Source organism: Chaetodon trifascialis, chromosome 4 (genome assembly GCF_039877785.1).
Source record: "Chaetodon trifascialis isolate fChaTrf1 chromosome 4, fChaTrf1.hap1, whole genome shotgun sequence".
NCBI lineage: Eukaryota > Metazoa > Chordata > Actinopteri > Chaetodontiformes > Chaetodontidae > Chaetodon > Chaetodon trifascialis.
Genome location: NC_092059.1, coordinates 2,451,344 through 2,475,316, shown reverse-complemented (window position 1 = coordinate 2,475,316; position 23,973 = coordinate 2,451,344). Strand labels below are relative to the sequence as shown.

Genomic DNA, 23,973 nt, shown 5'->3' with positions numbered 1-23,973 from the left:
AGGGTTAATTGGGGGTCCTGCATGCTTCAGAGCACCGTGACGCACACACCTTCGGGTGCACATGGCCAGTCAGAGCGTGAGCGTAGTGTGCGGCGGCTGACCGGCGGCTGACCGGCTCGCTGGGTGTGAAACACTTTGTAACATGCCACAGGTTATTAACACACTTTTACTGAGAGCGGCAGAAAGCAGTAGATGCTCCAGTGGGGTCTTGAGTAAGCAGCTTAGTACCACCATGCTAATCAGCGTGAGCTCAGCCGAAGCTTTAACTTCACTAATTTAACCTCAAACACTGACCGCCGTGATCTGTGTGCGATCATACACGAAGGATGTCGAATTTTAATTGTTTCTTTTAATTAAGCTAAAATAAAATCATCCAGACTTCTGAAAAAGTAACACTGAAATGAAGTTAAAAGTTAGTTTAAGAAATTGGTAAATATATTTCCTGTTTGGTCTGAATTGTGGAATTTAAGCCCTGATTCCAAAAAAGCTGGACGCTGCGTGAAATAGAAAAACAGGAAGTGATGAAAACGGCACTAAAACAATATATTTAATGTTTGACCTTATCAGCTTCATTGATTTAAACATCTGCTTATTGTGAATTTGATGCAGCAGCATGTTTCACAATGTTTGAAACATTCCACAGGTAAAGAGGCTCATTGTAACAGGTGAGAGGATCATAGAGGATGGAGCGAGTTCGCCGCTTTGTGAACACGATTGGATGAAGGATGACATGAATGGGTTCCCCAAAATGTGCCGTCCCTCAGATGTCAGCCAGCTGCTGCCATGGAAAAAACCCACCAGGTGACAGATGCCTAAATGCCACAAATACGTCTAGAAATGGTTTTACCTCTTTTGAAAAATGGGGAAATGTGCATAAAAGCTGCACCGCCATTACTGTTTATATGTCATTGCACAAAAAGTCTTCACATTTGAGTTGAATTTCAACAGTAACGTCATTCTAGTGAACTGATGAAATGTAGAAAACTGAGTCCAAGTGCAGGCAGACTTTAAAAGAAAGTTTATCATCTGCATTGCACTTGAGCCAAATCCACTTTCAATCCCATTAGTTCATCTGCAGCTATTTGGAATCAAATGCCGTCATGCTCAAAATCATGTGTTTTGCATGACCTGTTTTTCCATATTCATCCACTTCATCCATATATTTCTGTTTAACTTGTTTGAAATTTGAGAAAAACAAGTATCACAGTCCAACCAACACTGGATTTGTTTAGTCCAACGCCAACATTGATAGTTGGCATCAGACAGAAAGATGTCAAAGCTGTGAGCTGTGAGGATCAGACTGCAGAAGAAGAGGATTTTAGTTTCAGAGTCAGAGAGGAACACATGCATTCTGGCCAGCATTGACATATTCTTTAAATTTAGGGCCCATCATAAACAAAATAATGCAACATAATCTGGAGTATCATTTGAAACATGTGCATGTTTGGCTTTGACTAATTCGAGATAGTTACTGGACATGTTTTGCAGCCACAACCAAAACATTTATTTTAGAAAGATGTGGTCCACAGACAAGGTATGCAAACTACTCCTCAGAGCGGTTTCTTTACGACAACAAAGCTGTAACTGTATCTGCAGAGACGGCGCTGTGGCAGGAATTGCACTCGTTCACAGTTTAAAGGCGACTAGTTCAGCACCACGTGGAAGAAACAGATGTGCGCTATCTGGCTCGCGGTGAACCAGAGAGGGTGTAGAGGAGGTGATGCACAAAGTACCAAGGTGCATCACTCTGCTCTGCTGTGCAAGCAGCTCGCACAGGACAAAGGGCCTTTGACTGTGTGGCAGCTGCAGGGCTGGAAAGTCATTTTGGAAGATCATGACAAATATTACACTTTCAGCTCGCCAAGGAGAGCCAGTGCCCTCTGTTTGATTTATGCCCCTCCTCGACCTTCGCGTCCTCGCTGACTAAAAGAAGGTTAACTGTGCTGCGAAGGCTTCTGTGAGGCAGAGACCAAACCGAAGGAAAGCAACATTCAGGACTGAAAGAAAGCAAGAAAGCATCCGACTGTGCTGCTTAATAACAGGCTTGAAGATTTAAAGAGCTGATGTGAAAGAAGTTCTTGTTGTATTGCGAGATCACATGAAAGGATTTTATGCCAATGACTTCCTGTTACAGTTAAATTTAGGGCAGCAAAGCCTCCCGGTGTCTCACTTGTTTAAGGTTAGGTAGGTCAGGTTTGACTGCAGAAGCTCCGCGCCGCGGTGCTGCTTTTGTTGCAGCAACAACTCAAATCACCTCATGTGACTTCTCTTCAACCCTGACCGTCTAAGCCGAGCAACTATTTCACCCAAGGAAGATCTGGAAAGCCCATCAGATCGTGCAGACCCCAGACTGAACGCACTGCACATTACTGAAACCCAGCTACATACTTGTGGTCATTTCAATGTTAAAGGCCTGGCTTATATCTGTGTCATCACGTATGCATACACTGCAGTTAAGTGCTGTTGCGTCCACAGGGCATTCTCTGTGTTCCCGTAATCACAAAGCCAGAAGTGAAGGCTGAGGCGGCGTCTGTGTTACCTTCTGCATCTGCTGGCACATGACTAAGATGTTTAGTTGTACTAATCTGACTACTAGTTTGCTTCTTAAGTCATCTGGAGGTATAAGTGATCATATGACCTGATGAGCGATCATAAACGAGCTCCTCTCCTCTTTCAGTGTGAATGTGTGTCAGCTCGGGACGGACAAACCACCAAAACTCTCCCTCCTCCCATCACAAAACTGGAGCTCTGAATGACTGATTCCCAGTCTGACTCACAGCCTTATTTGTCATCAGAGACCCCGTCCACACACAGAACAGCGAAACCACAAAGCTACAAACACCCTGGACTGAGTTTAGACCCTCACGCCTGTGCATGTTCGCTGGCTGAGTCACCAGGCAGGAGGATCTTTCACACATGTATTTATGATCTGCTGGAAAACAAATAATAAATCCAATTTGCAGCACAAATACATCATTTACGTCACTTTTTAAGTATTTGTGTTGTTGCCCAGTTTCTTGAATTAGAGCTAAAATAATTACTCATTAACCAACTGACAGAAAAATAAAATCATTCAATGTTTTCAGTCATTTTTTTTAACAATGTGCCCAAAGTTTGCTTCTTCCAGCTTCTCAAATGAGATTTGCTGCTTCTCTCTGTTGTGCATCATTGTAATGTGAACACCTTTGGATTTAAGACTGCTGATTGGAGAAAATAAGCAACCTGAAGACATCACCTTTACTGACAGACTGAACATCTCATCAGGTAATCAAGAGTGGATCAATTAGTCAAGGAAGAACTAGCACACCTTGCAGCTCATATGAAAATCAATTGATTGTAGTGTTTCCTCATTAATTTGCCTGGACTGCTCATTCACACTTGATAATAAACGTGCATAAACAACATAACAACAACAACAACAACATAATCTGAGCTTCCTGTCAGTCCCTCAGTGCAACACATCAGACTGTTAAGCGCTTATTGATCAAATTGATCTGCTCTCAACTGTTTCAAACAATCAGCAGCCGGATGCGCTCTCACTGCCGCCCTGACTGACACCAGCGCGGGTAAAAACCCAGCAGCTCCCGCTGATCTGCCTCCACCGCGACTCAAATAAACCCGTTCCTGTTCACCAACATATTGACTGAAGTGCTGGACTCGCGGCTCCATGAAGTCACGTCTCGTCCCTGGGGAGAAGCTGGACGCCAGCAGCTGAGCACACCGGCCTGCGCTCTACCTGAAGGCAACACCTCTGCCAGCGCTGGCCACGCGCGCTGTTTACCTGCGTTTGTTTCTGAGGAAACGAGCAAAGCAGCAGAAGAGTGGATCTCAACATGAGAAAGTGTTAGCCTGAAGCTTGCAGGAGAGGAAGCAGGAGAGCTGCATGTCAACGGAGTGAGGACTCAGATGTTCGGCTGGACTCACGGAGGTTTAGAAAGCTGGAAAACGCTTTGGTGACTGATCGCAGACGCGGTGCGCAATGACAGCCTAACGAGGAACTCTGAGAGACACAAGCGGTGACTTTCCAAACCCCGGAGCGCACTCACCATGCAGAGTCTCCAGAAAAGGTCCAAGCAAACTAGGTTGAAGTCGCTCCGGTGGATGCGGATATCACAGCGGCTCTTCTCCCGGCTGGACACTCACAACATTCCCGTGTTTTCAAGAAAACAGCTGCGGACGAAGGTGACGGACGCGATGCCGAAGTGCGGATAAACAGCCCGTTCGCTCCGAGTTTGGGACAGTTTCGTCTTGTCTGTCTCCCTTTTACTGAGGCTTCATCTGGGGGAGGGGTTTCAAGGAGGAGGTTGAGCCGTGCGCGACATGGGCTGCTGCAGAGCTTTCCAAGGCGGGGCGCACGGCCTCTTTCGGGGTCCCTGCAAGAGCGCCCGGAGGTCCCTGAGTCCCTCCTTACTAATCATAAACATTTAGCTGAGAATGCATGACTGTGTGCTGAAATGTTTTCACACTCATTTACAGAGCTCACAGACGTGCAACTCTATACAAAGCTTCAAACCAGTTATCACAGAGGGTTGCCATAGGTCACTGTTATCACATGGGGGCCGTGCAGCGATCTGTATCTGGATGAGGGTCTTGATGCCAGATTGTGGGGATGTCTGGCTAAGAAAGAGTCTTGTTCTAATCACTGATCACCACACACAGATGTGCCTCAGCTGAGCACTGCAGCATCTCCTGCAGCAGAGAGACTGTAAATCTCTCTTATTGTGGGTAACAGATAACACTTAAGTTCTGCTTTTAAGTACAAATATGGTGCTTTTTCCTGACTTGAGTGTTTACTCAAGTGGATTAAAGCAACCATAAGTGTAGTCACATAAATAAGATTTGGACTACAGACCTTTTACTTAGTTTTTACATTGCGGTATTAGTTATCATACTTACATTAGCTGATTGATCTGAACACTTTCTTCCACCTCTTGACTCCTTCACCAACTGTCTCGTTCATGAGCAGGAAACAGTGCGGCGCCTCGCTGAAGGACCAGCTGTTGGAAAAAGCTCTGACTGCTGCAGGAATCAGACCTGGAAGTTTTAGATGGAGGATGCTGGGAACTTTAACTCTCAACCATTTCAGTCACGTCCAGGTTTTGGATTTCCAGCCAACATCTGTGTCGACCACTGCAGATGCTGTAAATAAATCCTCACTGAAAAAGCAAATACGTTGAACCAGGAAGTTATTTATTGACACAATTTGTTCTTAATAACAGAAAACTGATCTCAACAAACTAATACAAATTCCATGACAGAGGAAAACTTTTCATCTCTGAGCATTTATTGTACACACTACATTATAATAAAATATCCATAATATTGCCTACAAAATTATATGATATCATGTGAATCACATCATGACCCCCAGGTTTGTGGATTAATTGAGTTTTCATGACCTAGTTATTCTTTTAAGGGGGAATGGGAGAACTTATCGTGGTCAAATGAAACCATCTCAGGGACTGAAACAGAAAGATGGATTAGAAAACAGTTTCTAGCATCTAATTTAGCCGAGTGCATGCGAGCGTGTGCTGCTGATGATTTCTGATGATATGAGGTTTGTACTGCACTACTTAAGTCTGCAAGGCTCCAAAGATGGGGCCCTCTGCAAGGCACAAGGCAGTGAAGAACATAATGTACAATTTGAATGAAATATTTAGTTTTCAAGTGAAACTTTTAAGGCTCTGCTTCTGGAGCTGCATTCATCAGGTATTATGAATTTCTCCATGCAGCAGTTTAAAATGCTCAAATGGCCAGTAAATATAGTCCACCCAGCCAATTTGAAAGCCATGTCTCCATATGGTATTGTTATGGATTAGGTCATTTGGTTATTTGAATGTTTAGGTAATGTTTGGCTGTGGGGAAAGGAAAGCACTTGCCTGGCTTGCATTACATTTATTTGGCAGACGCTTGCAATAAAAACAACTTGCAGTAAATTCATTTAAACCTCCACAATAAGAGCACTGAACCTGCTGTGTGGTTTAGAAATAGTACGTTTCTTTTTGTGCATTATTGCGTTTGATATTGAGGCAAAGAGGAGTTGAGATTAATGTGCTTTTCACTGTGATCACATCAGCATCAGCACAGTTCTTATCAGGTTTATGAATCACAGTAAACATCAGTTGCATGTACTTAAAGTTTGGGCAGCTCCTGATAAGACAGTGTGGAATATGTTTTGGGCTCTCACAGCACATCCTCCTCACACACTTTCAATCCGCCGCCCCTGAACCTCCATCGCAGGCTCTAAACTGTGTGCAGAGTGAGTTGTGTGTGTGAAATCTCTCGTAGCCTCCTGAACAAACACTGCAGAGCTCTGCTGTGATACCAGACTCCAGCTAAAAGGAGCTGCTGCGTGACTCGATGCAACATACAGTAAATGTCAGCTTAGTGATTTACCACTAATGAGACGGCACCTGTGACAAGAGGGAAGGAAACTTTTGTTGTGGAAAACACACACACGCACACACAAAAACACTCACATGCTGCTTTTGAAGGCTGACAAGGAAACGCTCAAAGGGATCAGATGATTTTACATCTCATACATATGCATTTCTCCCTTAAAGTGTTCCACTTTGTTTATTTACACTGTGTTAGGGCTGTGAATACAGCTGAGAGGACGGGGAATCGAGAGCGTAACAGTGCATCAAAGATGTGAGCATCTGAAGCATCTGAAGCATCTTCACGTTCTATTAATGCAACGCCAGTCCTCGAGTTTGTGTTGACCTGGTTGATTGCTCTGGCTGTCAGGTCCAACAATGCTCTGTCACAGATATCAAGCTGCACTCAACACAAACGCCACCAAGCATCACTGCAGGGAAGCACAAACAAACTCACTGTTTGGTTGGAGTGCATTTCAGGCAATTAAGACACTGCATTTCTAGACAGTTTCAAGCAGTGAGTGAATCTTTTTTTACATGTTAAGCATCTATTTATTGTTGTTGTACCATAATATTCAACAAATGTATCAATCAGCTTGTCAACAATGATGCATTAAACTATTAATCTCTCATAATGATTACATGATGGAAAGCAGTAAGAAAATCCCTCTTAGACACGATGATGTGACTATTTGTTATTCATATTATGGACATAAAAGAAGATATATAGTAGGAAAACTTCAATTCAACTGAACTCTTGATACAAATCAGAATGAAAAAGAAAGCGTGTCCATCTGCATAAAGAAACACATTCAGTGATTCTCAGTTTCTATTATTCACATTTCACCTTCAAAGGCCGCTCAAAGGATTTTACACAAGGACGAGAAATGCATTGAAACTGAACCGAAGCCACAATGGAGACCAGAATAAAAGTCAAAGTAGAATAAAATGTTTGAATGGAAGTTTAGAGAAGAATCACAGAGAAAAAAGAGAATACAGACAATAATAATGTAGATTTAATAAAGGAAATAATAGTGTGGTAGATACATTAGGTTTAGATTTAGATCAGATTATTTCAGTCTGCACAGGGTTAATCAGCCAAACGCTCGTCTTGTGTAACACACTCTGATATCAGCAAACTCGATGAAAAGATGTTGAAATGCACTCGTTTTTTTCTTTGTTTGATAATTTAATAATAGTTGATGGAGGTGAGAGTTTCTCTAAGGAGATCTGATGATGCTGTGCTTTTCCAAAGTGAAGTTCATGAGTTAAATGTTCATTTCATGTCAACGTTTGTTGACTTTGCAGATAATTTACACTTGAACGATCTTCACTCTCTAAACTTACCTCTTCTTCTGGATGCTCTTATGCTTAAAAAACAAAACTGATGTCTCTTAATGAGGTTAACCAGGTTGTACTTCTGCTCTGTGCACATTAACTGTGTGAAGCTGTAATAAAGGGAGGCTGCAGATGTCTAACGTGGGTTATATGTAACAACCTGCTTTGTTCGACTGAGTATTTCTTGTCATACGACTGTGAATCTTTTAATGAATAGAACCACTTCTCATCAGTGAGAGTCCCCTTGTCTTTGTCTCTGCTCCAGCAGCGTCTTTGGGACTCTCTAAATATTTGATTTGGGCAGGGGTTGCTGTTGGACTGCTGCTGGGCTGAGCTGCAGGGAGTTTTCTGTGGCCACAGTGAGGCAGGATCTGCTGCCTCATACTTCCCTCAATCACACGAGCGCCACAAAAAGGCAAATCCAGCATTAAAAGTGCACTCCAGCTGGCTCTTTGTCCTCTGAATGGACCAGGACAGCTCCTCACATGGGCTCACTTTGATTTAAAATACCTATCAGTAGCAGGAAAGATGAGCTGATTTTCATTGTTGTACAGCGTGTTTTGTAATAGTGGGTTTTCTGGCCTAAACCAAAGCAGAAACACATCTGAATTCCATTCAAATGTGGACTCTCCTCTTTTAATTCATTTAAAACCAAACCACATGCTACTGCACCGCTCCAGACATCTTTCCTTATTTGAACAGGCTCCCAATCTTTTACCAGCAGCATATGGGGCACATTAAGGATAAACTTAAACAGAAAAGCCAGTTAATAACTGATTCCTGTGCGTATCGGGCACGCTGCCGCTGTCTATTTCGGTTTTCCATAAAAACACTCAGTTTTCAAAATGAGCTCTTAACACTCAGACGTGTGTCTGTCGGCATGTCGCCTGCTCTGCTTAACAAAGTGGGTGCAATGTGTTCACAGATTTAAGCTTTCAAGCACCTTCATGTACGTTGAGTGTAGTTTATAATTCAGCGGTTCACACTGAAATAAAAAGGAATAAAACAACAGTGAGATATGTATCATTTGGTAAACACAGTTATTGGGCTTCTGTTGCCCTCTTATGGATGATTTATGGTCTGCTCTGTATGTTTCTTATCGGGGAACTACAACGTACTTATCAGCAGTGGTGGAGGTTTGATTCTTTACTTACTGTCCGTAAAAGCAGCAACACCCCAATCCAAAAATACTCCATACACCCATAGTACACAAGTATTAGCAGTGAAGTGTACTTTAAAGTATCAAAAGTAAATGCTCATAATGCAGGAAATGGCCTCGGTCAGTTTTATATGACATTCTTGCCAATGTGTAAACGTGAAAGCAGCATTTTAAAGTTGTAGCTGTTCAAAGTGGAGCTAATTCTAAACTTCATTTACTGTGGGGTCGTTTAATGCTGAATGTGCGACGTATGTAAGACATTTGACAATCCTTTTTGAGGTATACTCGACTGAAAACAGCACAGAGAGACAGTATATTTAATGTTTTTCCTCATCAGCTTCATTGATTTTTGTAAATATCTGCTTATTCTGAGTTTATCTTGTACTTGTCGTAGTACTCGTGAAGTACTTCTTTCAGTAAACGCACTCGGCTCCATTCGACCACTGAGCCGTTGTAAGTGCAAACTTAGCTTGTTCCCTCACTTGGTTTGAAGAGTTTATATTTATTCTTTGAAAAACAAATAGCCATTGTTGCTCCTCACATTTGAAACATCAGGGGGCAGATCCTTTTCCTCTATGACCTCCTCCCTACTGAACAAGCTTCCTGTCATTGTCAGGGGAACAGACGCTGTGTCAGTATTTATGGTCACATTCAAAACTCAATGAGGGCATCTGACAGCCTGACAAATCGCTCAGCGCTTTCACTCTCTAAACCCTCCTGCACTTCACTGCTTTGCTGCGACACAGCCAGAATATAACTGCAGGATTTCAGAGGTTACTGGAGAAACTGGCAAAAAGCGTAGAAGGAATAACATCACAGAGGAGGACAAATATCATCAGTTATGCTTAGTTATGAGGACTATCACTGACTGATTGTATGAAAGGGAAATACAGACAGTTTACAGATCATCAGGCTGCAATAAAATGGATTTCAGCATTTCCCTTGAACATGCAAAGAGGTATAACAGACTGAATCCTTCATGACAGACCATGCACGCGCAGGAGTAAAATAACAGTATGTCATTTGACAATGAAATTTCTGTACAAAAACTACATGAAACTGCATTATTACAGTCAAACACTCATAAACACAGACCACAGCATCCTACATGTAGGTGCAACCAAAGCGCCATCTTTTGGAGGATGTTTTACATTTTTGCCCATAGCTCCATCTTGTGGACAAAAAGTGTAAATGATTAAGAAAGGATTACTCATTTATTATTATTCTAACAACTATAATAATAATTATTATTATCAATATGAGTACGGAAAAACATGTGAAGGTGGAAAATGTTTTTTCCAGTATTTCCTAATTTAAAGTTAAAGATATTCATTTGAAAATTTCAAGAGTGCTTGATATTTATGTTTGTAGTGAGAATAAAACTGTATCATAGCTTATTTTATGTATGTATATATATATATATATTTTATATATTTTATATATATATATATTTTTTTTTTTTAATCCAGGAATTAATGACTGCTCATTACTGTCCATCAGCTAAAATAATTAAATTAATATTCGTTGCCTTCTTTCACAGCTTGGGCTGGGTCAGGAACAACGCGGTTCGGTTAACTTCATTTAATTTTTTGGGATACTTTATATCTATCATTACGTTTTTTCATTAAACCTTTATCTTCAAATTTTATTCCATCGTGACCGTAACGAACGTAACGCGACATCATCGTCTCAGACACTCCTCCCGAACCTCCAGTTCACAGGAAGTAAATGCATGCGTAGTTCATGTTACCTGGGAAAGTCCAAATTCGCTTCTCTCATTTCATTACTCTGCATTCTCTCCATTCTATAGTAAGTAAAAACATATTAACATCTTCATGATTCTTCATGTCGGTCATACTCATTCTGTATTTTCGAAATTTTCGGCTTAAAAGTCCTGAACAAGCATCTCCTATGCAAGATATTAATTAATGTAGGAAAAGTATTGATGTGTCATGCAACGAGTAGTGTTTGATAACATGCAAGAGGGACATATAACTATGCGAAATGTAACTGTATACTGTACAGCACATACAGTATTTTTTCCTCGTGAAGAAGTAGCCTCTGTGTATTCCGTAGTACAGATGTACCACTTCTGGGTGAGCACGCGAACTCACCGCACCGCCCACATCCCCTCGTTGAGGTCCTGTGAGTCCACAGACACGTCCCACCTCCTCTGGAGGTCACAGAGACGCTGCCGTCCTCAACAGGCAGGCTGTTCAACCACTGACATTGTTTACAGGTGCTTTGGTGACTTTGCATTGATCGAGTCAGTATGCTTATCGATCGATAACCCTCCAGGATCCTTCCGGGATACCGAGTAGCCATTTTGTTTGGAACCACTCAACAAAAATCTTTACATAATGCTTTTAAAATCCAGGTAGCTAACGTTACATGTTTGCAGAAGACACACTGGGTTCATTTTTATTGCATGTAAGAAAATGTTTAGAGCGCCGTTTCCTCAGAAACACGTGTAGGTCGTGTTTTGACCAATCAGTCGTAGAGGCTCGAGCACCGGGGTATAAATGTGAGGCGGTTGCCGTAGAGACGCCTGCCACCGAAGAGTTGAACGCAAGAGCCTGTGATATCTTGTAAGGTAAAGCTAGCCCGGTAATGCTCACTAAATGCCATGTTTTACACAGTTAGACTTACGAAGGTGTATTTCTGCTCATGTGTGAGGCGTTTGCGAAAGCTGACAGAAGTTGGCAAAGAGCTCGTAACGGTAACCGCATAACAACAGCTAATGCTAAGTAGACGTTACTGTTAGCTATGCTAACTGCTTCTTGAAGTCGTTATTGAGAGAACGTACACCTGGTACGTCTTGCTGGCCTTGTTTCGATAGATAAAACATACTTGTACAAATGGCTGAAAGGTGAAAGTGAATAGTTATGAATGCGGTACCGATTGCCAGTTAGCTAGCGACCAAGCTAAAGTTGCCCCGGAACGTTAGCATTTTCCGGTGTTTTTGCTTGTTTTAGCTAACGTGACTGCGTAGGTTACCAAGACGTCATTTATGCAGGGCGTCGGAAGAAGGTGAAGCAACAGAAATTTCGAAGCAAATCTCTGACAGGTATAACTCAGCTCCACTCTCGTTTATCTCGTAAACGTCTTCTCGGAGCTGTGGCAGTGTGCTAACGTTAAGCTGGCCGGTGGGCGTGGTGGTGGCGCCTTCACGTGTTAGCCCGGACACTGTCAACAGTGCAGCATGCAGCCATGCGCTTTGCTCCGAGCGGTACAGCACTTTAATCAACAGGAGATGCCTTTTTTACCGCACCGTGTGTGTTTCAGCGTGTCATAAACTTTTAGATTAGTATCATATATAGATAAAAGTCTGCTGCTTAAGTTAAATGCAGTGCTCCATTAAAACTGGAGGCAGGTGACGTGATGGTTCGCTTTCGTGTGTCATGTAACATTACAGCCAAAACGCAGCCAGCCTGCAGTAATGGCTGTTACTGTCAGGGTTTAATGGTTAATACGTTTTTTAAAGACAGCTTCGTGTTGTGTCATGTGTGATCTGACATGTCTCCATTATTAGGTTTGTGCTGCCATGTCCTTTCGGCTGTTTGTGGTTTTGGTAACAGAATTAATCATTTTGTGTTTCGAAACGATCAAACAGCCAAATGAACCACAGTTTTTATAATTTCATGTGTAATATTGTATTTAAAGGCACATATGCTGACCTCTCCGCTGTGTTTGCCTTTTGCACTGCTCACAGTGATCTGAGTGCTGCAGCTTTCTACATCACCACCACATCCCATCCCACATTAATTTACTTCATAACTGAATTTTCTCTTCTACTAATGGTCATTTTACATGGTCCTTTCTCTTGACAACAACAAATATTTGAATGATGACAGGTCACTGGTCCAACCAATTATCAGTTAGCTCAGATGTTTTCCTTACAGTGATATGAAATGCATTAAAACAGTAAGTCGGGACCATTAAATGTAGGGCAGTTACCTGATAAATGACAACAAACAACTGATTATTAGAGCAGTTACTGAGTACTTGACAAGTTGTTTCATATGCAGAATGTCCAAAAAGATGGCCATGCTTTGTCAGAATAGTGCTTTCTGTATGAAGTAACTGCTAACGTCAAATAGTGTATGAGTGAGCCCTAAACTTGCAAGTGAATGACAAAGTGTTGGTTGTCTGCTCCTTCAAATTTACTTTGCACCAACAAAAGAACAAAAATGTGATGGGTGGCGGATTTATTCATGTATGAAAGTGTTGTCTTCATTTCTTTAAAAATAAAATTGTAATAAGATCCAGAACTTGCAATGTAAATTTATTGGGTTGGGTTTCAAATGAAAATAATTGTGAAATAAAAAAGCCCACACTTTGAGAAAGATCATTTTAAAGTGGCAAAGATGGCACATCAGTACAAATGTTATCGCTTTATGGATCCACTTTTTTGATCCAGCTGAGATATTTTGGTCATTAGTTTGATGTGGTTCAGCTGCTTTAATAGTTGAAATAGCTTGTAAGAACAAACTGTTTCATCATTTTTAAAGCTTTGTTGTGCAGTTTCTAAAAGGCAGGACTGCACTTTCATGACAGGTTCGTTCTCTTAAAACTGAGCAACAAGTCGTACTCGAGTGAACACAAACCATCCTGAAGGTTATTATGACACCAGCTTACATGGATACACAGTAACGTAAACCTTGAGCTCAGCCTGCTTGAACCACTTTTTATTTGATTATATAACACAGATGGTGTTCATGGATGTACTGTCTGGTTAAACGGACGTGGCGTGTCCTCGTCACCGTTTTATTGCTTTATCTTTTGAAACACTGACAGTGTTTTCTTGAAGCACGTCTGTAGTGGTCCTGTTTTTTCTGAGCTGACGTTCTGAATGGAACAGTTTCAGAGAGATGCTGTAGGTGGCAGTATCACCACGTTCAGCAGGATGAACCTCTCCTCAGCATCCACTGTGAGGAGCGCTGATATCCAGACAGTCCGTGATGACCTGTGGTTTCTTTGATATGTCACAGGGAGCCATGAGGTGTAAAGTCCGCTCAACAATAGAATTTGTTGCAGATTAAATGAGTAGAGATTTGTTGATAATGCATGTTTTTTTGGTTGTGATGGTTATTTTACTTTACCTCCAGCATCGCAGTGTCTGTCTGCCTTTACACCACAGAATCAATGAAACACTGGTTTGAGTGAATAATTAATGCAGTGACTTTTTAATTTTATAGCCTGTAAAGCAATAACGGTTATACTGTAATCAATTTCACGAGCTATTTTCCCACCATGCCCTGACAGACAGGTGGACACGAGGGCTGACTTTGGATCAGTTATTGAAGGCCATTATGACACAGTATGGGTATACAGATGATCACATCCTGCCTGCTGACTCACTGATCCTCAGTCTTTCATTGATGTCATGGTTAGGATCTGATCATGTCTTATAAGAGATAAATCCAGTTTTACATTCGATCAAACAGATGGGATAGTTACTATATGAGTGTTAAAGCTTGACTTTTAATTTCAAACTTAAAACAGTAACCGACCAATCACTGTAAATCTCTAGCAAGGTGTTGAAGCCTTCATATAACAGCAGGTGTTATTCTATATTTTTGTTTTTGTCAATAAATCCAATGAAAAGACTAAAACCCAGTTTTCTGACCTGCCCACCCTGTGGTGCTCGCCCACAATCAAACTGGTTCCTGCTTCAAAGCTGGAAAAAAAAGAGGTCAAAAATAAAACTTTGAGTAATTTCAGACAATATGTGTGAGTTGCATCAATTAATTGTTGGTTTTGGTTGTTTTGTGTTGTGTTTGAATATCTGGAATATTTCCAGGCTTTTGATGCACATGTTATGTTTGAGGCCAGAGGGGATTTTGTGGAAGGAATGTGAATGTTCTTATTAGCACCGTCACATTAGCTGTAAATGCTTGTTTATGAGTGTTAAACAGGGCTTGTAGAAAAAAGTTGCCTCGAGCCTTCTGTGGCTCCAGAGGCAACTGTGTGAAATCAGATAAACTGCCTCAAGTGCTGAAAGTTAAGTGAGTGTTTGCTGAGGCTGAAGACTGAGTGTGAAAATGATAAAAGGTTTGGGCTGAGGAGATTTAAAGAAGTGATCTCGAGGCTACATTAGCCCCAGCTAGCATAATCCATCCAAATGACAGCCTGCGCTGTCAGCATTTGCGTTGTGGGTTAAAGTAGGCACCAGGTCTAAGGATGTCAGATGTGAGGCATGAAGGCAGGAGAGAATGATCATAGATGTGGTGTTAAGGAGACGCTGTGACTGAATTACTTCCTTTGTATTTACATTTTTACTGAAGCACTGCAAACCACTCTTCACTCCTTGTTTAGGAAAACGTGTGATGAGCGCTAAGTTGCAGCAAAGCATACCACTGACAGTTTCCCCCTTCATGGCCTTTGGACAGCACAATGTCTGATGTGAAAGTCTGGCCCAGTGGAAATCCTCCTCCGCCAGAGGTCATCAATCCCAAGAAGCCCGGACGTGTAACCAATCAGCTGCAGTATCTGGAGAGGGTGGTGATCAAAGCGTTATGGAGGCATCACTTTTCGTGGCCCTTTCGTCAGCCAGTTGATGCAGTGGCACTGTGTCTCCCAGTAAGTCGGAAAAACTGGCCCAACTCACGACAACATTTCAGTGTTTGAGCCTGAAGTTAGGTGCAGACTGTCTGTGACTGATGTATGCATGACAGTGTCTTTGTTGTCTTTCAGGATTATTATACAATTATTACAAATCCTATGGATCTGAGCACAATCAACAAGCGTCTTAAGAACAAATATTACTGGCAAGCAATTGAGTGCATCCAAGACTTCAACACCATGTTCACCAACTGCTATGTGTACAATCGGGTGAGCTTCTCTTTAGATATTTCTGCAGGTCAGACTGTCCTGTCGCAATGAGTGCTTTCATTTGATTAGCATGTACCGCTGTACGTTTTCTTTCCACAGCCTGGAGATGACATTGTTTTTATGGCACAGACCCTGGAGAAGCTTTTTTTGCAGAAATTGTCCCAGATGCCTCAAAAAGAGTGTGAAGATACATCAATCACTGCAAAGGAACCAGTGAAAGGCAGGAAGACGAGTGCAGGTATCCTGCACAGCAACAGTCTTTGTGGAAGTACTACATCAGGTTTTTGGTCTTTAATGCATAACTGGATTTTAACTATGACTATCAAATACCCCCAAAAACCCAAATGTTAGAGCTATGCAGTAACGTCCTCGGCTCATTTGGCCCTTTTTAAAAGTGCGTCTGACTCTTGTGCATGTCTTCGCTTCACCTCCTGTCGTGCAGGTGCACTGAAGCAGAGATCCCTGGTGTCAGAAGTTGTTCTCCAGCAGACGGTCACAGTCATTCCTCCTGATGCGCCTCAGTTCATCCCACCCATCAACCTCTCTGCACACATCGATGCAACAGTGAGTGTTTCATTGGTCTGCATGCAACTTTCACTGCAAACACACTGACTTTAAAAGATGAAATTAAGAGTGTGAAACATGTAGGCAGTGGCGACATTGTTACTATGATTGGGTGGCACAGAGTTTATGATTAGGTTCTGGTTTGTTTTGTCATAAATTACATTTTTGAAAATGTCAAAATGCTAAACCAATTCTTAATTCTTCCTTCACTGTTTTCTAATTATTCAGATTAAAAAGGGATTAAAACGGAAAGCAGACCCCGCTCCCTCCACCACCTCCGTGATCACCAGCAGTGAGGTTTCCCCCGCTGTGGGTCATTCAGCACCTTCTACGTTATTGTCAGGCAGTGGAAGGCCCATCAAACCCCCAAAGAAAGACCTGCCTGCCTTTGAGACCAAGAGGGTCAGACTGTCTGAGCAGCTCCGGCACTGCAATGACATCCTGAAGGAAATGCTTTCGAAGAGACACTATGCGTACGCGTGGCCCTTCTACGCCCCCGTCGACGTGGTTGCTTTGGGTTTGCACGACTACCATGACATCATCAAGCAGCCGATGGACCTGAGCACCATCAGGGTGAGATGATTAGGACGGTGCTGATTAACTGGAGAGTGTAACATCATCTTCAGTAATTTCACATCAGCTTTTGTGACATGAAGTGTTGTTTCTTAGAAAAAAATGGACCAACGAGAGTACGCAAACGCAAAGGAGTTCACTGCTGATGTCCGACTGATGTTCTCCAACTGCTACAAATACAATCCACCGTCGCATGAGGTGGTCTACATGGCAAGAAAACTGCAGGTATATGACTTTTTTCTTGTATTTAGTATAAGATCCTTTGACATAGGAATATCAGTATATCGGAGCAGGAAGGTTTTACAGCCTCTGTATCCTCAGCTTGAACTAAAGGCAGAAGTTTAAATGCTGTTTGCTGCCAGCAGGAGCTGTTCACAGGCGCGGTGCAGCTGTGAGATGCTGCTAAGATAGTGACAGTTTTTGTGGGGAAAGTGTCTCTTTGTCTGCAGATGCATGCTGTGAATGTGGGCTTCATTTAGTGATTGTGGTCACAGTTTAGCGAGGAGTTACAACCAACAAGGCTCAGACCTGGATTAGGCTTTCTAAAACCAGTACTGGTGAATTACATAATGCATTGACAGATCCATGTAGTGACTGTGTTGAAGCATCGGTGACACTATTTTATTTACTGTTCCCACTGAAGAAAATCTCTTCTTTTTGTGTCTACAGGAGGTCTTTGAGGCCCGGTATCTGAAGGTTCCCCGACAAGCCGAGGATTGTTCCACATCCCATCAGCAAGGTGACAAGAGAAAAGGAAGCCTGTCGACCTCCGCGAGCTCCGAAAGCGAAAGCTCCTCAGAGGCCGAGAGTTCGTCAGAGGTGGCCACGCAGCTGGCCAGTCTGGAGGAGCGGGTTGGTATAATCACGACGGTGACTGCAAATGGCTTTTGAGAAGATGTTCAAGTGAGTGCCTGTTCCCTAACTGTCTCATTCATGGCCGGCCTTTCAGCTGAAAGCCGTCAGTGACCAGCTGAAGAAACTTACCCAGGAGCCCCTGATGAAACCAAAGAAGAGGGACAAGTTGAAAAAGGAGAAAAGAGCCAAAGAGAAGGATATCGCTAGACTAAAGAACAAATTCTCCAAATGCAAATCTATTGTAGAGAAAATGGCCAAAAACAAGAACTCTGCTTTGAAGTGAGCCCCATTTTAACATGGTTTATTTTGTTCTTCTTATATTTCTACACTTCATTCCAAATCATGCACTGTGGCTAACATTCAGATGTTTTGTATGCATGTCCACAAATGGCAGCAGACACACTATTAATGGGGCCTTACCTCTGAAATGTGAGGATGAGGTCCCATCAACACCAGTGACTTACCAGGAGAAGAAGCAGCTGAAATCGGACATTGACAAGCTCTCCGGTGACAAACTGGGCGCGCTGGTGAGCATCATTCACGCCCGGGAGTCCTGTCTGCGACATTCCACTCTGGAGGACATCGAGGTTGACTTCGAGGTGCTGAAGCCGTCGACGCTGAGAGCCCTGCAGAGGTTCGTCGCAGCTTGTACGAAGAAGAACGTCGGCAGTAAGTCAGCTCAGTCCTGCAGCTTTTAAAGCGTCAGCTCCTCTGCTTCTCCTTACTTCTCTTTGCAGTGAGAATAAAGAGTTTATCTCTTCTGTCCTGCAGAAAAAAAGCCGGTGAAGCCCACAGGAGGGATGCAAACCACCAAGGATGCTGGGAAATCTCAGGTTGCCAATAAAGAGCAGCGTCTGATTAAGAAAAAAAAGCCAGTAGGTAAGAGCTGAATTGATTAACAGCGTAATCATCAGTTATTTTTCCACGTGTGAGACGACGGGTGTAAAAATGACATTTTTTTTCATTAACAGTGAAAGCGAAGGCGTCTCCTGACCTCAGCTACCCTTCATGCCTCAGTGACGGCGGCAGCAGCTCATCATCCAGCTCTGTCAGCAGCAGCAGCAGCAGCAGTCCCTCCAGCACCTCTGACAACAGTGACTCTGAACCAGGTGAGCTGCTCTCCCCTCAGCACTCTGCTCACCTCCCCTTGTTTTACCTCTCTGCTGAAATGAGAGATAATACCTGGGGGGCTGACTACTACACCCCAAACCCAATTTCTTTGGGATGCACGGCAGATTTTAAATTGTCTGATATTTTGCAGATTCAACAGGTGTTTGCACCTGCAGTAATCTGTCTTCATGGAGGAGGAGCACACAGGAGGGACAGTCACAGCAAGCAAAAACAGTTTCAGTGTGCTAACAGTGAACTGTCATGTCATACGTACACGTCCTACATGAACAAAGAGAAGCGCTGTGAAATGTTTTGAGACCGTTTTGGAGAAGAAGGTCTGAGGCTCGACTCTGCAGACTGAACTTCTCATGTCCGTTTCTTTCAGTGCCAAAAACAAAGAAGCAGAGAAGTAAAGACTCCTGCCGAAAGGTCCGGACGAAGGTAAAGCATTCAGTGTCTGCTTCCTGTCGTCACCTGATCCACGCTCACATGGCCTCGCCGCTCACCATGAAAACTGAGAGTGTGCTTTCTTTTAAAGTCAAAGGTGACTCGCGCTGCCGGCTGTAAGCAGATATCAGAGACTAAAGATTTGACGAAAGCCTCAGTCAAGCCTTGTCAGCCTCCTCCTGCTGTGCAGCCCTCAGCGGCAGAAACCAAAGGCCACCCGACAGCCCATAATACAGACCAGGCCTGTGAGGAGCCGGCGTTATCCCCTCCAGGTACTGCTTACATTTATCCTTTTTGTGTTTTAACCACAGGGAAGTAAGATTTGTCAGATTGATTTGTCTTCTTCTTCTTCTTCTTCTTCTTCTTCTTCTTCTTCTTCTTCTTCTCCTTCTTCTTCTTCTTCTCATTCTGTGCTGGCTTTTTGTTTCAGTCCCTCTGAGCATCGACGCCTCCCAAAAACCCTGAGCTCAGCTTCTTTAGCTCACACCTCATTGAGATTCAGTATTCCTCCCTCACTAACAGTGACTCCACATCCTGAACAGTCCAAATACATCCAGTGAAACTTCCTCTGTTCCCCTTTAATTCCCCCAGATGCTCAGAGTCCTTCAGAGACAGACGCTCTCAGTTCTCAGGCTGAATGGGACAGTATGTTTGATGGACGCCTGCTGTGTGTTTGTCTGAGTGCACAGTAGCTCCTGGCCTCTCACACGGTTACCATGTGTCCTGTTTGTCAGATCTGTCTGCCCTTTTGTCCCCCATGGCGTCCCCAGGAGTTTTGCTGGACTGGGCCGCCGCCAGATTCGAGGTACTTCTGATGAACACTCCAAAAACACGACTTTAACAGTTAAAAAGACAACTTTTAAAACTTCTTGTCATCTCTGAACTGTTTCTTTAAATGACCCGTGGAGCAATAAAAGCACACAGCTCAGTTTATTGATTTTTAAAAGTTCATTTAAGGCTTCACTGTTGATCGTTCTGCAGTGTGGTTTAAAGGTCCAGTGTGTAGATTAAGGCTGAATCCCATTTCACCCCTTGGCCCTCCCCCTTGGCCCTACCCCTCCGTTTTGCGCGCTCACGTGGAGGGGTAGGGGTGTCCCAATTCGCATTATGACGGAGGGGTAGGGGGAAGTGGTAGGGCTATGTACCCCTCCAAACGGAGATTTTTCCAAGGCACACTCCAAACGGAGGGGTACGACAGATTTCTCAGAATGCCTCGCAAGACCGGTATTTTCTCCATGAACGAAGTTTTAAAATGTACGAAAACCACTTTATTGTCTATTTTAACGTTGTTTCAATGTGTAGTGGTCATTTTCCTCGTAAAAAAAACCCCCGAAAAAAATCGATAGTAGTCGAGGCTTCAGTTACGTGGTTACCGTTGCCAGGCTGAATGCCACTAGCGGTGCTCTGTGGGCAGCCTGATAATCTGCAGTGATAACGTTATCAATAATAACTTTGGCAACCTCGCTGCTGGTATTCAGTTACATTGACAGCGTTGTGGGATACAACATGCAGGAATGTCATACACAAATCGAATGTGACGGTAGCATTAGCTTGTCGCATCTGCCTACGTAAGAGGCAGCGGCGACTACTGATGACGTACGCCATTGTCGAAGGGGTGTCCCAATTCGGAGGGGTTGACTTTCGGCCCTACCCCTTGGCACTCCGTTTCAAGGGGCAAGGGACAAGGGGTAGGGCTAAGGGGTAGGGGTAGAAAAGAGAAATGGGATTCACCCTTAGGGTGATCTAGTGGCCGACAAGGAACATGATACATAATTATGTTTTTGTTGCTGTTGAATCACCTGAAACTCAGAATTGATGTGTTATGATAACCTATTGATGTATTAAATGTTAAAACTAAATCCGGCTTTTCACCAGGGTCCCATGCTGTCCCCTCTGAGGGACAGTCCACTGCAGTCCAAAGAGGAGACGGGTAAGTCACTGGACGACGCTCACATCGTTGAAAAATGACTTCTACTCCAGCAGAACACTTGTTTTTAAGTGATTACGCCAGATTTCAGATACCCTGAGGATTTTCCCGACGGTCCGCTGACTCATGTGCCTGAAACCGACGCAGCCAGTAAATCCACTGAAGAAGAAAAACCACAGATTCCCAGAAAGGTTGGCGTTGTTTAACTGAGTTAACGGTTAACAGAAGGGGAGCGTAAGAGCTTTTTTCTGATGTGTTCAGGTGCCGCTCGCACAACGAGGATCCATTTTAAACTGATCTGAGGTGACACATTTCAATATGAAACTCTTTGTAGATCTTTGATTTGAAGATTAATTCATGTTCAGAAAGACGAGATAAAAATAAAATATTTTTTCTACTTACTACAGAAGCAGTACAGTACTTTTAAAAATGACAACAGAGACAAATTTTGATTTGAAAAGGTGATTTTATGCTTAATATTAATTCCAGACTTACGTCTTGCAGTTTGTTTTCACCACCAGGGGGCATCAGAGTATCATCCATAACAACATCTGATGTTTTTCTGCCCTCTAGAGGCCAAAAATCAGAGACTGCAGCTTTAAAGTTGATGCTAGTCGATGCAGCCACGTCTCAGCGCATGTGAAACGGGCTGAACGTGGAACTTTGTCTCGTTTAGGACGTAGTTCTGAAAAATGCTGAGTCCTGGGCGAGACTGGTGAGGCAGTCAGTCACGCCAGCTGCAATCAAGTCCTCGAAGGAAAGCTTCCAGCAGTTCCGAAAGGCAGCCATAGAAAAGGAAGAACGAGAGAAAGCACTGAAGAAGAAACAGGTGGAGGGAAGCAAGGAGAGCAGGTACTCAGTGAATATTCAGTCTGTGTATTTCATTCTGCTGCCATGAGACTACAGCGTTCAGCAAACGTCACAGTGTCCAGATCCCAGTTTTTGAGAGGAGTATTTCTCTGTAAACGCTCAATGGTTGATTTTAAAGAGAGGCTTCCAAATAACTCGGACTCTCTCCTGTTAGTCTACCAGACTCATGTAAAGCAGAAGCAAACCCACAGCCTGTTCAAGAGAATCCTGATTCACCAGAGAGCGTTAGCACAGAGGCCGACTTAGACGCTAAAGATGCTGAGCAGCCGCCGCCGCCGTCCCCCACAGAAACACAACCTGTGGGCGCACAGTCCTCGGTGGACAGGGAGCGAGAGGTGGCCCGAAGAAAGGAGCAGGAACGTCGCAGGCGGGAGGCCGTGAGTACCTTCATCATGTGTTCGTGTCAGATCGTTCCCTCATCAGCGAGAAGGCCTTAACTCCTCTGTGGTTTGTCTCTTCAGATGTCTGGCATTGACATGACGATGCAGCGGGACATCATGACTACGTTTGAGCTTAACCTGGACTAGAAAGAAACTGGGATTGACCTTCTCAGGCACAAACGACAGCTTCACATCAGCCTTGTGTCTGTTCCGGAGACTTAAAATAAAACGTTAGCTGTGAAATCGACGTTCAGCAAACGGCTCTCGCCCTTCGTTCTCATTCGGTCGCTGAACGTCGCCTCTGAATCGCACTTGAATTTGAGATGTTTGGGTGACGCAGGATCAGAGTTCGAACCTGAATCACGTCTTCTGTGCATGTTTGTTCTGTTTTCACATTCAGCCGTTGGTAAAGTGCCACCTCGTCGTGTGGAGTAGCTCTTCTGTCGACTCCACTGGTTCAACCCCGACCACCACGTTTGTTTTCCCGCGCTCAGAGATAATAACAACGCCGGTTTGTACGTCTGTGTCACATGCATGCATGACTTTTTCTTTCAAAAACATGCAGGCACAGAAGAACGTGAACATTTTGAACAAAGCTTGGTCGGTCCGCGCCGAAGCTTGCGGCGTGGAACAGAATGGAATAATCTCAGTTCCTCATTCGACCTCTTGAAAATGCGCCTGGTTGCGTTCACTGGACACGCTCTGCACTTTGCTGTTCATGCTGTTCTGGCTGTTCCAAAGCAGTTTTTGGAGATATCAACATATTCTGTATGTTACAGTTTGTATAAGCTAAAAGACATTTCTTTTGTTTTGTACTCAGAATAATAAAGCTATTTTCACTAAGCGATCTGCGTCCCTTCGTCTCTGCATCCAGTTTGAATGGACGTCTACTGCAAAGTGCATCATTTCATGTGTTCAGTGGTCCTTTTGAAAAGGAAAAGGTTTCGATTCACCAGATGGTTGAAAAAAGAAGTGCCAACAACTGCAGTTTCTCCAGGAGTCAATTCCCATAGACCCCCACATTAAAGTGTTTACAGCCTGGTTCAAAAAACACTTTTATTTTTTTGACACCTGTGGGAGGGTGAATTTTTGTGAATTTTTTATTTTTATGTAACTCATTCTTTTAAATTATTTTAAGGCTTAACGTTCTGCATAATTACAGGCGTGGCCGTGTTGAGTGACAGCTAGCTGCTTGGTTTCAGCAGTCAGGCTTCATTTGTCCCGCCTCAGCTCCACCCACGCTCCACCTCTCTGTGGGTCAGCCGGAACATAAACCTATGGGTGATGGAGGCGATGCTCATATATATATATATATATATATATATATATATATGTGTGTGTGTGTGTGTGTGTGTGTGTGTGTGTGTGTGTGTGTGTATATATATATAATTTTATTTTTTTAATTGAATTCATTTCTGTACTGATTGAATGGAAAAACGACCTTTTGCAAAGCCTTAGATTTCTTTCCTATAAGCCATTTTAATTATTTAAAAACATTATCAGTTATTCATGAGCTCAGCTGTATTTTGTCATCTCCGG

General features: G+C 43.2%; 2 protein-coding genes across 6 annotated transcripts in view; one reads left to right on the top strand and one right to left on the bottom strand.

The window, feature by feature from the left end:
- The window catches only part of tgfbr3 (transforming growth factor, beta receptor III), a 62,004-nt gene extending 57,780 nt beyond the window's left edge, over nucleotides 1-4,224 (bottom strand). The window contains exon 1 of the mRNA XM_070960916.1: nucleotides 4,047-4,224. The gene's annotated coding sequence lies outside the window, so the exon portion shown is untranslated. The remainder of the gene's footprint in view (nucleotides 1-4,046) is intronic.
- Nucleotides 4,225-10,991: 6,767 nt separating this feature from the next.
- On the top strand, nucleotides 10,992-23,280 carry brdt (bromodomain, testis-specific). 5 transcript variants are annotated; one of them, XM_070961405.1, is made up of 20 exons: nucleotides 10,992-11,467; nucleotides 15,193-15,456; nucleotides 15,571-15,708; nucleotides 15,808-15,946; nucleotides 16,151-16,272; nucleotides 16,501-16,845; nucleotides 16,942-17,070; nucleotides 17,515-17,697; nucleotides 17,795-17,979; nucleotides 18,095-18,369; nucleotides 18,472-18,579; nucleotides 18,672-18,809; nucleotides 19,196-19,251; nucleotides 19,349-19,529; nucleotides 19,992-20,062; nucleotides 21,133-21,187; nucleotides 21,269-21,375; nucleotides 21,861-22,036; nucleotides 22,209-22,431; nucleotides 22,516-23,279. In XM_070961405.1, the coding sequence occupies exons 2-20, from the start codon at nucleotides 15,271-15,273 to the stop codon at nucleotides 22,579-22,581; spliced, it is 2,883 nt and encodes a 960-aa protein (XP_070817506.1). In that variant the 5' UTR covers nucleotides 10,992-11,467; nucleotides 15,193-15,270; the 3' UTR covers nucleotides 22,582-23,279. The 5 variants fall into 5 exon arrangements, with proteins under 5 accessions (XP_070817506.1, XP_070817507.1, XP_070817510.1 ...); XM_070961406.1 differs by having other exon boundaries at nucleotides 11,028-11,113; nucleotides 22,516-23,280; XM_070961409.1 differs by having other exon boundaries at nucleotides 11,335-11,467; nucleotides 18,098-18,369; nucleotides 19,196-19,239.
- The last annotated feature ends 693 nt before the right edge of the window (nucleotides 23,281-23,973 follow it).

Coding starts and splice junctions, on each gene's coding strand:
- brdt (XM_070961406.1), top strand. CDS start 15,271: ATGTCTGATGTGAAAGTCTGGCCCAGTGGAAATCCTCCTCCGCCAGAG. Junction 15,709..15,807: donor ACTGCTATGTGTACAATCGG/GTGAGCTTCTCT, acceptor TTCTTTCCACAG/CCTGGAGATGACATTGTTTT. Junction 17,698..17,794: donor TGGCCAGTCTGGAGGAGCGG/GTTGGTATAATC, acceptor CCGGCCTTTCAG/CTGAAAGCCGTCAGTGACCA.